This window comes from Opisthorchis viverrini (genome assembly GCF_000715545.1).
Source record: "Opisthorchis viverrini unplaced genomic scaffold opera_v5_235, whole genome shotgun sequence".
Lineage (NCBI taxonomy): Eukaryota > Metazoa > Platyhelminthes > Trematoda > Opisthorchiida > Opisthorchiidae > Opisthorchis > Opisthorchis viverrini.
Genome location: NW_008751887.1, coordinates 143007 through 157126, shown reverse-complemented (window position 1 = coordinate 157126; position 14120 = coordinate 143007). Strand labels below are relative to the sequence as shown.

General features: G+C 47.1%; 1 protein-coding gene across 1 annotated transcript; it reads left to right on the top strand.

The window, feature by feature from the left end:
• Positions 1-360: 360 nt before the first annotated feature.
• T265_08664 (hypothetical protein) lies at positions 361-13705 on the top strand (the record flags this gene model as incomplete). The annotated part of the gene is made up of 2 exons (XM_009174535.1): positions 361-477; positions 13267-13705. The coding sequence occupies 2 exons, from the start codon at positions 390-392 to the stop codon at positions 13623-13625; spliced, it is 447 nt and encodes a 148-aa protein (XP_009172799.1).
• Between the last annotated feature and the right edge of the window lie 415 nt (positions 13706-14120).

The window sequence follows — 14120 nt, the reverse complement described above, 5'->3', positions numbered from 1 at the left end:
ACAAAACCACTTAAATCGGTTGACCGTTTGCATTTCCTAGGCACACGGAAATGCAGGGTTTTGTGGTTTTTTATTACTGTGAGACAAATAAAGAAGCTTTGATGTCTATTAAACGTCTCAAGCTCGCGAGGCTTAAAAGCCGAAAATTAGTGCAGAAGTTCTGCACTAATTCCGCACAAGTTCTGCACTCAGGAGCGGACGCGTGCTAACCGGGTAGTTTCGGCGAACTCAATTTGGGTGTGCCAATAGCGTGCGGCGTTAGACATACCGCTCTACGGCTTTAGTTTATGCTTGTAGGTCACTGGTTATCTCCAAGGCGTTCGGCCAATTGGAGCTCAGTTTTCGGAGCACCCTATCTGCCTTTCGGCTAGTGCACGGAGCTAACTGCCATGGTGAACTACAAGCAGGAGATGCCCCCACCTGGAGGCTATAAACCGATCGATGTGCTTAAAAAGGCGGGGAAGAGGCCAACGAATGGTAAGCATGCCTGATCGTCATCCAGATGTGCCCACTTCTGAGCGCCTATAGCAAGGAATTTGCGAATGTGGGATTTGCTGTCGAATGTCACTATTACCACAACTTTTCAATTCTTGATTTTGGTGACCTGTGAGGAGTTCATGAAAGGCTTTGTAGGATTTTAATAACAAATATGACCTGCCTTATGTGCACTGCAACAGCGCTTTTCACTTTTTTTCCAGTTGCACCCCGTCTTTGCCTTAGGTAAAACGTTTTTTAAAACACAATCCCAGGCGGCTTACACAGTTCACTGTTGACACAAATCATTGATACCTAATGAGCCGTCCAGCAACTATGTTTAACTATACAGTTGCCAATGGTAATAGCATCAGCCGTTGCTGTTAATCCCGATGATCGATTCCACAAATTCGATGTTTCACTTTTGTGACCTATGGGGAGCTCATTAAATAGAGCTCACCTTATTTTGGTTTACCTGCACTGCATTATATATGTCGCGACTGATCGCACGTGCTAGTCTCTCTGGATGAAAAGACAATTGCTAGTTTTGTTGGATGGTCGAGCCGTTTAATTGGGATGATTAATCGTTCGACTGTAACACCCTTTCTGGGCCTAGCTGCTATGCTGTCGTTGATGATGATGATGAACCACTTCGGCTGAGATACTCTCGGGTTGCCCAAGCCTAGAAGGGGAAGTCGAGATGCAGAAGTAGGGTTTGAACCACGGACCTTCCGGTCACTGAATTCATCGAGCTATATCGCCCCTCTCCTTCGCGTCGTTTGTATTGCGGAGGTCAGGTATTCAAGATCTAGGCATCGTAGGGCACCGAAAGACTCGCACTCGTTGATTGAAGCATTTTCCTTCTAGTACCCATGGTGGTTCAGACGCCATACGCACTGCTCGCTGAGAGGTCACACATCTGCAGTATGCTAGAATGCTCAGACGATGTTCAACACTAAGGCGTTACCCTGGAATGTGACACAAAAGGATCGCAGGTTTTGTTGTTAAGTCTCCACTGCGTATGACTCCGATAACAAAGAAACCACTGAATTTCTGAGCCCTGTGCACATTTGGAATACCTTCTGTCCCAATAGGCACACTGCCGCTTGGCTTAGTCGTCAACCCACTAGCTAACAGGTGAGTACTACTCAGATGAAGACGACACTACCCATTTTGCGAGCAATGTGTGATGTTTCTGTTACCCGATTCTGTCGGAGCAACGCGTATTGAACGGTATGATGATATGCGCCATTTGAAAGCAGCCGTCAACAGGCTCCTTGATTCCGGTGATTTGGGGATGACTACCAAACGTTTTGTCATGATAGCTAAGCAACAGGACTTAAACACCTAGACCACTGAAAGTTGAACCGAGAAAAGGAATAGGCGCAATAGGTTCTTGTTTTGATGCTATCGGTTGAAATGATTTATGCGATCAGGTCTCAGTGACTGAGCTCCACAGATATCTCGGGTCTCGCAGGGAAACCAATGCTGATATTGTTTTCCACGTTGTCCGAAAGGAACTGACATTCTAGTGGCATGATAGCTAAGTATCGAAAGGGTGTTTCAGATGAACGATTGTCTTTTTATCTTTACACTTGGGTGGCAAGGCAGCTAGTCCTCCGAAGGGTTTAGCAGAATTCGGCTATTATTGTCACCTAGTAAAAAAAAGCGTTCAGCTGTAGCACCCTTCCGGTGCCTAGCTGCCATGCCACCCGAAGGGAGCACGAGGGCTGGGATACTGCCAGGTTGCCCAAGCCTAGACAGGGGAAGTCGAGTGGCGGAGGTCGGTTAGAGCGCGAATTTACTCACCATGGTTGGAACCCGACCTCTGTCACTCGACTTCCCCTGTCTAGGCTTGGGCCTTCGTGCCTCCGTGTGTCATGGCAGCTAAACACCGAAAGATTGCTACAGCTACGATTATCACCTTGTTCCCAAAAGTTCGACCATGTCAAGAAAGCCGACGATAAGCGGCCCGGCGAAGTGGGGTGCTTCCTCACGCTGCGAGGAATTGGGTTGCGGGATGACCTTATGAGAAGTCGTACTGTACTTTACGGTAGGTGTATGAACACGGTGGGGTATTTCCTTCACGTGTCCAAAAGCAGCGATGTTGCCTTTCTCAGAGGAAGGACGGGTTAAAAAAAGGTCAGCCCTAAAATCACACGTTCCGATTGCCCGACAGTTGACCGTGACCGCCTGTGCGTTATTAAATGCCGTCGAATTACTTTTAAAACCGAAGGATCTAATGGTACATAAAAGACACCTGCTATGCACAGCCGCATTAGATGTGAGGTAGTAATGCCTTACGCTTTGAACCCTCGGGCCAGGTCTGTCCTCTTCAACTAGGCCGGTTAGTATATTGTGTCGTTGGCTCCGGAAACGGCCCCTCAAGTAATCCTCAACAACCGCTGCCTCGTGGTCCAGACTTTCGAGACAAAGTTTAAGGGACTAGTACCCGGACAAGACCCCGCATCTTCCTACCACGTAGTAGGTCGGACTTTCGAGGCAAAGGCCAACCTGAGGTACCTCAATCAAACCCAAGTCTTCGGCTTGTGCAACCGGAAAGTATTATTCGTTTCTCCTGTTCTTTGTTCACTTGTCTTCCTCCCAACCCGTCGAATGATGCATTACGATCAACCCATCTGTCAGCCCTGTAGCCATTGCTCCGCGTCTAAACTCTCAATCGGCAAAATAATTCCTTACTAACCTACAAAGATGTGGCGAGATGGCCGAAGTGGTTAGAGCGCGAATTTACTGACCGGAGGGTCCGCGGTTCGAATCCGACCCCCGCCACTCGACTTCCCCTGTCTAGGCTTGGGCAACCTGGCAGTATCCCAGCCTTCGTGCTTCCTTCGAGTGGCATGGCAGCTCGGCACCGGAAGGGTACTACAGCTGAACGCTACAAAGATGTTATTCACTTTGGGGCCTTCAGTGTGCTTATTCTGTGTTAAATTGGGCAGCAGGTATCTCATGCTGAAACCTCGATTCCTCTATTTGTCGATGTTTGTTGTCTCCGAAACACTGTACAAGACTCTGCTTTGGTCGTGCAGCTCAACCCGCTTAAAATAAACTCGGAAATTTCACATTTCACTCTTCGGATATTTGGCGATCCTGACAATAACTGGTGGTGTCTAAGGTGTGGCAGTTTCACTTAGCCTTAGGCTGGAAGCCCTTTACTGGACTGAATCTCAATAAGCGACTGTCTTTGCGCTGTGCGGTTGTCCTGTTCAATGCAGGTAAGCCGTTTATTTACGTTATCAACATACGCCCTGATAGACTGCGGTTTTGAGTATGAGGGACGGGTTCTATCTAGGTGCGTCTCAGCTGCTTCGGCCAGAAAGAAGGATGGATATAGTAATCATGGAAGGTCATATGAATGTGCAATTTGGAAGAAGCACAATTGAGTGGTAGATTTTGAAATGATCCTGAGAGTACATATAATGGGGAGCGACTACTCCAGCTGTGTGCTTTTCATCGTGTATTCCTGGCCATTACGAACTCCCAGCACAAACGCCCTCATCGAGTTATTTGGAGGCCACCACCCGCAAAACAGTCGAACTGGATTGGACCATATGGCTATCAGTTACTGATGGAGAGTCTCATTTCAATATTTCCGTTCATTCTTGCGTACGTATCTTGACTCCAATCAAGCCGCTGTGCGGACATGGCTATTAGTTTGCTTCCGTCAGTATTATGGGTGCCGAAACAGCAGATCCGTCCAACTTCAGCAATCTGAAGTCTCGAGCTGATCTGCAAAAGCAGCATCGTGCGGTTGACGAAGATGGCTTGGAGGTTGAATGGAAGCACACTAGAGAGGCTATGTTCTCAACTTTCAAAACTGTCCGTCAGACTCATCCCACTCGACCAAGTGAACACTGGATATCATCGAGATCAGCAGGTTTTATTGCTGCCAGAGAGGCCATACCAGCAACTAGCGACAATGATAACGCACGTAGATTCCTCAAACACCAGGTAATCATGATTTTAAAATATCGTTCAGCTGCAGCACCCTTTCGGTGGCTAAATGCCATACCACCAGAAGAAAACATGAGGACTGGGATACAGCAAGGTTGCCCAAGCCTAGACCGGGGAAATCGAAAAGTAGAGGTCAGGTTTGAACCATGAACTTTCGGGCAGTAAATTCGCCCTATTACCACTCAGCCATCTCGCCCAGATAATCAGGAGGTTGAAAAATGACGGAAGGTCTCTGGTGCATGCAATAGCTGATTCGATGAACCTGCCGAAAGAAGACAATTGCCGATGAAACAGCATGCGAAAAGGACGGAGCTGCATTTCACTCACAATCGTCTTGAGTGGTTTTTGGACAATTCAATGAACGATTCAGCCGGCGTTCGCCAGTACAACCCCTGAAAGAACCCATCTGGCCTGAAGGGAACATCGACACCATCCCGCCGTCAACAGCGGAAATCCGGCGCAAGATATTCTTCCAGTGCACTCGCCCAGGATGGTCTAAAACCCTCACTTTTCAAGAAAGACTGTAAGGTCCTGGTGACAACCTTACAACGGATGATTTGTTGTGGAAAAAGAATACTAGTGGAATAAAGCGTTTTGACCTTATCCTCATCTTCGAAAACGGCACAAGAACGCCGTGCGAAAACCATAGTGGCATCACCCTGGTAGCCGCGGCATCCAATGTGCTCTCTGGCCACATTTTGTGTACGTTATTTGATTGTGGTCGTTGGCTTGATTTTAATTATCAGGAGAGACGAACTCGTGAGAGGCAAGTGGGGTTTCGTCCTGGCCGAGGATGCATCGACCATATATTTACCTCGAGGCATGTTCTTGAACGGCGTCACTTACTCAAGCGCCCCATATTGGTCGATATTTTGGTTTGAATGTTGTTTTTGGTTTCATCGATCGTCAGGAAATTTAACAGTGTCTAGCGTTAAAAAAGTTCCCCCTTCCGAATTAATATGCCGTATAGGAGCACTGTCTGCCAACTCCTGTGGGCGAGTACGAGTATACAGCATGCCTTCGTCTGAGTTCACCACGTCTAGTGGTATTAGACAAAACTGTCCCTTGTCACTGTTCCTCCTCAACTTTATTCCCGATGTTTTGCTTGAAACTTCTTTGACTGTCTCGGAGGGCCATTCTCTCATAGAGACTGAACATGCGGATGGTACTACTCTCCTTGGTTCAGGTCCTCCAGAGATGCTGGCCATTCTAAACAACTGAAATAATTCTGCTGCATGGTTTTTCTTATAAACTTCTCGCTTTCAAAGTTCGAAGTACCGCTATGAGACTGGGTAGGATCAATCCAATCATCATGCTTCCAAATGAGCCAATCGAAGTGGCAGATAAGTTTATTTGCCAGGGCAGTTGTATGAATTTAGGTGGACTGGCTGCGGACGAGAATACTTCTGGACTTGGAAGGGCCAAGACAGCTTTCTCCAACCTCCGACACTTATGGCACGGACGTGGCGTCTGTTTGTCTGTCAAAGGAATAGTTGACACTGCAGCAGTGAGATCCATGCTGCTTCATGGACCAGAAACATGGCTTCTATGTGCAGAGGATATACGAAATATGTCAGTGTTTGATCATGGGTATCTCCGAAGCATTGGTCGGGCCCGTTGGGATAATCGGAATAGTGATTCACGCTAGGTGGTTTTAGGAAGGGGGAACTCTTCCACGATAGATGGGTTACTCGCTTCATAGGTCACGTTGTTATGACATACACACCGCGTGCCAGAGGACCGCCAACCCCGCAGGGCTCTTTTCGTATATCCCTGTGCTGTGTAGAAGCGACCGAGAGGTGGACAGTGTGTGACCTGGCAACAGAGTTTAAAAGTACTAACCAGTTACGTTAGTCCGTCTGCCTGGATGGATACCTCAGGACTCAACTCACTAATAGTTAATAACACTTGCAGAAATGGCTCAATCGCGTAGTCAGAGCTATCGCCTCCAATCCGTAGCTGCCTGGTTCCGGAACTGACTAAACAAGCCATGGCCTACGGTGCTTTGCTGTATCTTGCACACCATCGCATTTTCCGGTGATTGAAACCGTGGCAGCTGGAACCAGCGTACCCCTAGTACATGGTTTATAGCTGAATAAACTGTTCGAGGGACGTTGGGCACTGGCTAGACGTATACACAGCTCCGGATCATGCTGGTCTATACCCATTCATTATTTCTCACAGACAGCACCTCTGGTCGCCCTGTTCACATTTTCCCATCACAGACGTGCTGCCGTACGACCGGGAGATGGCCGTGTTACAAAAACGGCAACAAGTTCCTGTCGCTCTATCACATTTGTAAGCCAGATACCGCTCACTAACAAACTCACAAGGTAACATGTCAATCCTGTTCTGCTAGACTACAATGAAACCAACTGTTTACGTACCGGTGCTCAGCGCGGACTTGTTACTTCAAACCAAACTTGTTCCGTTCACTTCATTTTTTCAGCAAAAAGCCGTGTACCGAAGTGTAGTACAGCTACAGCTTCTTTCGTAGGAGATAAGGAAACTAAGAGAAAGAAGACCGTGCTTTGAGGGCGATAGCCGAGTCGGCTAATGTCGAATGGTTCATTTTTGCGGGTATGACCGGATGTAAGGGTTACGTAGTGAAAGCAATAGACTTGATGGACGACCGGTGCTTGTCGGAGATTATATTGATACAACAAAGACACCGTTTACCGCGTTAATCTTGACTGGGGCCATCAACATAACCCGGCGTAGACGGCTATTGACTGGAAGCCAGTCCAATGAAGCGCACTCAGCCCTGGGACCAGGTTCCATTCCCACACCGATCGACAGGAAACATTGGGGGTTGTCCTGTTACAAGCCAAACAGGAATCGTCTCACTCGAGTGTATTCTTTTTGCATGGTGGTCCAAGTATTCCGAGCTGATGGAAACTTGGCCGTATCGCAGCTCCCGCAATGAACAATATCATGGAAAAAACGTCAGAAACTTGTCATTAGAGAGTGATAAGTGGGTCGTCATTGTCATCTTCAGCTGAAAGAGCCGCTTGCTTGCCGTACGGTGATGCTGGCTTCCACAATTTCGTTCACTGATGATTTGAGGAGTTCGGTAGATAGCTGCTCATTAGAGCCAGCATCTGATATAGTTGACGGATAGATACAGGGGGCATGGACTTTTGATCGGGGAGTTTGGGATGGGAGCTACGTATTCAAGGTAATAACTTGGATGCACGAGTGCCACTGAAGGTGCGACTGAGAATTGCCTTTAACCATTCATGTGGCCGCCTCGGGGTCTCCATTCAGGGAAACGGCAATGACCAGCGCAGCTGTGTTTGCTGGTAATGGCTTCCAAAATTCGCTGTTAAATCATCATTTGACCTCCCCTGACTTGTTTCCACCCTTTGTGTGTTTGTCCGGAAGGAGACCTTCGAGGAAGTTGGTCGACTGGCATACGTAGCACGTGCTGAAGTCAGCGCAACTTATACACTGTGACTAGTTCATCTATCGTCGGTGAGTTATTTCTTCCAAAAACCATCTTACGTACTTCAGCATTGCTAATCCAATGTTCCGACAAGACTCGGGCAACGCTCCGAAGACATCGATGGCCAAACACTGAAAGTCTTCAGGCGTCCTTGGCACGCAGCGGCCAGGTTTCTTATCCGTATGCTAATATGCAACGCACGGCAGGATTGTAAACTCGACCCTTGATCGATGAGCTGATGTCACGCCCACGCAACAAATTCACAAAAGCTGCTCTGGTTTGTCCAATCTAGATGGAAATATCATCTTTCGCTAGACGACCTGGACTAATACAGCTGCTCAGGTGGACAAATTGGTCTGCTACCTCAGATGGCTCATCCGCATGCATTAGGGATCAAGGCTACTCAGTCTTGCAGTAGTACTTTACACTTAGCTTCACACTTGTGAAGCGGATGCCAAACCATGACGCAGAATTATTTATATTATTTAATATTGATTGTACTACTGCCGCATCAGACACATGAAGAACTGTGTTGTCTGGGTACTTGATATCTGTGAGCGGACGCCCCGGGAGAACTTCGACCCCACAGGCATTACAGGCTGGTAGTTAGTTTTCCGTAATCATATTAATGATGAAGTTGAATAGGAATGGTGAAAGAGGACAGCCCTACCTGTCACCACTTGGTGTGGTTAACTCAGATGAGATGGACGCAGAACTGTTCGGGCAAATGATACTTCCCGGTTTCCCAGGCTGATGAAGGGGGTTTGGTATGGACTGGACTCAAAAGTATAACCCACGACCTCTGACTCAAAGGTCTGACCCACGAGGCAGCGGACAGTAGCGTCTTCCTTTGGGTACCCTGCTCGAAGCCGATGATTCAAAAGTCTGACCTACTAGGCTGCAAGGGGTAGGCCTAACACTTGAGCACAGGGAGCAGGGTATTACTCTTGATGCGGCTGCGCATAGTAGGTGCTCTTTGAGCAGCACCGGACTCTTTGGTTTTAAAAGTATTTCAACCGTATTTAATAATGCACCAGCGGCCCCGGTTAGCCGCTGGGCGATCAGGGTGTGCAGTTTTTGGGGCCGAGTTTTTTCTAACCTGTCTTTCCTGAAGGAAGGCACCATCGCTACTTCCATGAATATGGGCATGCTGGTACCTGGGTGAAATACCTTATTGCCCCAACACTCCTGTCGCAGAGGACAGTGTGACTTTATCACCAGACCACCTCGTAGTACGCGGTCTCCGTGTTTCTGGTCTGAATGTTCCCCTTTGGCCTTCTTGGTATGGTTGCACCTTGTCGAATAGAGTTCCAGACAGTGTATCCCGGGGATTATTGCGGCACTCAAGCCCGTCCACCACGTCAGTGTGACAGCTTTAGGTCCGTAGCGGGTTGTGTCTGGAACGCCATAGACCATGATGCTCGCTAGGCAATGCTGTGAACTGTCTTCTGTGCGAGGAAAGCGGCAGTATGTAAGTGTCTTATAGCACGTTGGGGGCATCCGTGGGACTGCATTTAGTATTATTTGACGCAGTGAATAATACTTGGAAGAGCTGGCAATAAATCCTCGGGTGCGTTAATTGGTTGTAGATCAGGTAGCTGTTAACTGGGAAGAGGGTTCGCCACATGGGGCTCNTCCTCGGGTGCGTTAATTGGTTGTAGATCAGGTAGCTGTTAACTGGGAAGAGCTTTCGCCACCATGTCGCTCTTACTGGAAATGTGTCGGGCATCTGTAAAAACTTTCAAAAGTCGAGGGGTAGCGCTCCGAACTGTTTCGGAATGTGGATATCAGGGAATCCCAATCAGTAAAGTTTACGTATGGCTGACCCTCCAGCGCGTACCTTAAATGTCATGCGGCGTGTCTCCAGGCTATCACCGTGGGACAGCTGCGTCGTAGGCTTACATGGTGACAATCAACGTAGCACCAGCATCAAAGTGATTAGTCGTAGTAGCCGAAGCAAGTGATTTTCCGACAGCATTTAAGGCGCACTGTCTCCTGTGATGGAGGCACGTCGCTGTTCTTGCGACTATTTAGTAAATCTGTGATCGGATGAGCAAGAGTTGCGCAGTTGCGAATTAAACAGTGTGCAAAGTGATGAACAGCTGCCAATTTCGTAGGCACAGAATAGCCGCTGGGGCCGAAAACGGTCATCCGATAATGGAGTTCATATTGGTCAGTAACATACGCAGGATTGTGTGGCGGCTTGCCAAAACCATTTTTCGGGATTGATGTTTTTTAGTGAGCTAAACTTTGAGACAGTGTTACAAAATTTCCTTCGTGTTTTTTAAATGGACCAGCCATCGTTAAACAGAGTTAGGGTTGTTGGTGAAATGGTGAATGTTGGTCAATGATTTGTGCCCGTTTCACAGACGAAACTGCACATGTATATCTTTCATATGATTCGCAGTGTGCATGCTTCGAACTGAAGCTGCCATCTCGTGGTTGTTTGGCTTCACTGCTACAATCAAAACACTGGCTGGAATCCAGTTCTTCAAGGCTCAGACATGCCAGGAAGCAGTGAAACTGATGGCTGTTGCCTCAAAGCCATGGCTCTTGTAGACTGGTACCAGCGAATCCGCAATTGGACAATTAGAGGCGACTGTTTGGTAATGCAACAGGGACTTCGATCGTAGCAAGTATACTTGGCGTCTGATGCTGTGGTGGTATGTATCGCGCGTGTCGAACCATCATTTTCCGATTCGTACCTACTTCGTTGTGATGCATTCAATGATGCAGTCAACTATGACCTCGCGGACAAGCATGCAGTCGACTACGAAAAATTTGGGTAGTGTGGATGTCACTCGTCTCCCAAGATGTGGTCCGCATGACCCTCCCCGGTACATGGTTTGAGACGCTGCAATCGATGTCATTGGCGTTTTTATTATCCTTAGTGGGGATCTGAAAGTGTAATTACCTCAGATTGATTATGTTAACACAAGATCCCTTCTCTATTCACTTAGTCTTTTCTTCATAATATGACTTTTAAATAAATCCTGACTGTACGACAGCGAAGCCTCACTATCAAGCGCTATGGAGTGTCATACCTCTTGATGGAGCTCCAACTGAGCTTATAAGATTATTGCTATTGTTTAACTCCCCTGCGCGAACATAGTCGAGCATACAGTGGAGCCTTTTGATTCCGAGCTTCACCTCGGAGTGCTTGACCGCGCCGCTGATTGGTTACTGATGCGCACAACTTACTACGGATACTCGAAAATCCGGGATATACACCAGGAGTTTTGTTTTGTTAAATGATGACTCTGAGTCTCGCTGACACTGAACCGGGCTGACAAATATGCTGTTGGACTTAGCCAATGGATCAAGACCGATAATACACCTGCTGAACGAACCCGAGCCACCGCCCACTCCGAAAGACTGCGATGTTGCACAGTTCCCGGTGTTCAGACATCTCGGTTCCCTCATGTTTTCTGAAAATCATGTAAGCGTTGCACCTTCAAAGTACAAAGTCTCACCGCAGGATTTACTATTCCCTTTCACATCTGAATATGCACAACGAAGACTTTTTTCCGATTCACCTATGTTGCCGGCCGCATAAGCCGTGATTCTGGCTCACTGAAACAGGCGAAGTCAATGCGTGGATAATCAAGGCGAGGGCAGCATTTACCTACTTAAATCGTCTAACTGGTCGCAAACGAATCTCCCCAATACTAAAGGACTTTGTGTGGAAGGTTGCGAAACTTGGTTTCTCCGAACTGAGGACCTTAGTCATCATTAAACTTTTGACAGTTTTCTCCGTAGCGTAAGAAGATTTAGTTAACTGTAGTGGGTACGCAACAAAGTGTTGCTTAAGCGAGTACTCGGTAGTTGTTGTTAGAAACCCTACAAGACATGGCATGCAACGGACTCCAGTAGCGCGCATATTATCATTTCCATGCCGGATTGCTTAGCTGAATCTTGTCAAACGTTGTGACCTGGTCTTATGTCGGATGAGGTTCGCGGGGGGCGCTGTTTTAACCCCACCGATGAGGCCTTTATTCGACGCAGTGGTTAGTTGTGTCTATAATGCTATCCGAAGGTTATTCTTGATCGTTTTCCGTAGTTCTCCAAGCCTGTTCCTTTTGTTTCCACTGGTTACTAGGGCTTCCCCCGTCATCACTGGGCGCCATTGTATACTGTTGATGTAATGCTGTCAAAGATCCTGAAGGATGAAATGGGAATACACATGCGTGCAAGTAAAGAATGCCTTATTACACCGTTTGACCAATAGCCCCGAAACGATGACCAGTCTATCCATCTGTACCCATTTTATGCTTTTTTACTAATGCGCAACCTGTTCAGTATAGTGCAAATATGTACAATATATACAAGTATTCGATTACTGGTGCTCGCATATCGAATAACACAGGTGGACAACATTGTCGTAGTGTTTCGAAATGGGCCGCACACCCAGCGATACCGTCTACAATGGTTTGGGCAGATGCTCCTCAAATTGTGTCGAACTAGCAAACAGATTTATTAACCCAAGTCCATGTCGACGTGGACTTTGTTACCTAGTGATCTACCGTCTTACTGGATGTTGGTCACCTTGTCCTCCGGTCCGTGTCTGATGAATGAAACGATACTGAATCTGCATCTGCGCACATTTCACCGCAGATCGTCGGGAGTGGTTCGTAAGCTCCACGCAGCAACTTTGTCTTCTGGTAGGATAATGCAAAGTAGACCATACATATGGCAGCCCATATAAGTATCTTATTGTGCTGTCGTTAGTTCATTAGGATTTCGGCATATTCCTATGATGGTTTTGATTGGAGGTACTTCAGTCGTTCGCTTCATTGCTACCTTGCGGGTATCAGTGATGATGATTCCATCAGTTAAGGCCTTGCGTGTTCACACAGCTGTTTTTGATAGAGCCACGGTCTATTTTAAATTAAATGTCGCCAAGCAAATCACGATGAGGACAGCGTTGCTGTTATATTTCGAAATTTGGTTCGCATCATTTCCAAACACACGTCTCCTACAATGTACCACACAGAATAACAATAAACGGATATCTCTGTTTAGTGTTTACACCCCAACTAACGCTGCAAAAGTTTATTTGTGCTTAATATACCACCCTTAGCAAGCTTTCCCTGCGCCCGGTGGTGCTGTCTGCTTGGTATTCTTGGGGAAATGAGGGGGGTTCGGGCAGAACTATGAATAGAAGTGAACTGTATACCTGGCAGCTAGTAGACGAAGGTTTAAGTACCGCTTTGTTATCCGCAACTCATACTTTTACCCAACGGAGAGGTCAATTGGTTCCTTCACTGGCTTGCTATGATTGCGTCCGTACAATGCGTAACAGCTCATTTACTCAACTTTTCTGTAACCTGTCCCAAAATGTAGAAATCATTCAACACCGTTCTTTTTTTTCTTAGGACTTTTGGTGGTTGCAGGTCTTTATACGTCCACATATTTTGGCCTGCAATACCAAAAGTGGCTGAAAAATAAGCGTAAAACACAAGAACGCGAGGAGGAAGAGGTCCGAATCGCCCTTTCACCCTTCGTTTTTGCCGAACAGGAGCGAATGTATCTACGACAACTGCGACGAAACCGTGATTATGAAGCCAAACTGATGGAAGATGTTCCGGGCTGGAAAGTCGGTCACTGGCACGATGTTCCTCTCTTTCACAATCCTCGTGGTCTATGGTGCGATCCCAACGCGGATGAGTTCTACGCCCATACTACCCAAAAGTTCCGCAATAGGAACCTTGGCGTTGTGCATGACTATTTTTGATCTCATGTTGATTTAGCCCGCTTTCCCTCCTAGTCCGTGAACGCCTAGTTGTCTGTTGATGAAGTAAATACTCATCAGTGTTTTTTTATTCTTTTGAGGTGTTATGGGGTATTTAAAAACATCGTATGACCGATTATAACCTTTCTCGTTTATGGTCCCTGCTAATTGGAAGTATTTTCTGACGCCGTGAAACTAAGAGCAAGTGAATCATTTGACCTTTTCTCAAGTGCCAGTCTAATTTTTGGGGGCACCTGAGGGAATTTGGAATCAGACTGTGTGTCAGTTACTGTGCCCACAAAGTTCATTTGCTGATGGAACCCAATGATCACTTTTGTCTTTGGATCTCAAACTTTAGAGGCGAGTTGTATTACGCCGTGCTGGTTCGGTACCATGCTTCATAAAACACCAGCTGGTCAAATGGATAACTGCGTTCGTTTCGTGCCCTCGGAAGTTTCTACTGTTCGACTCCAAGCCACCAGTACAGCCTCATCACCA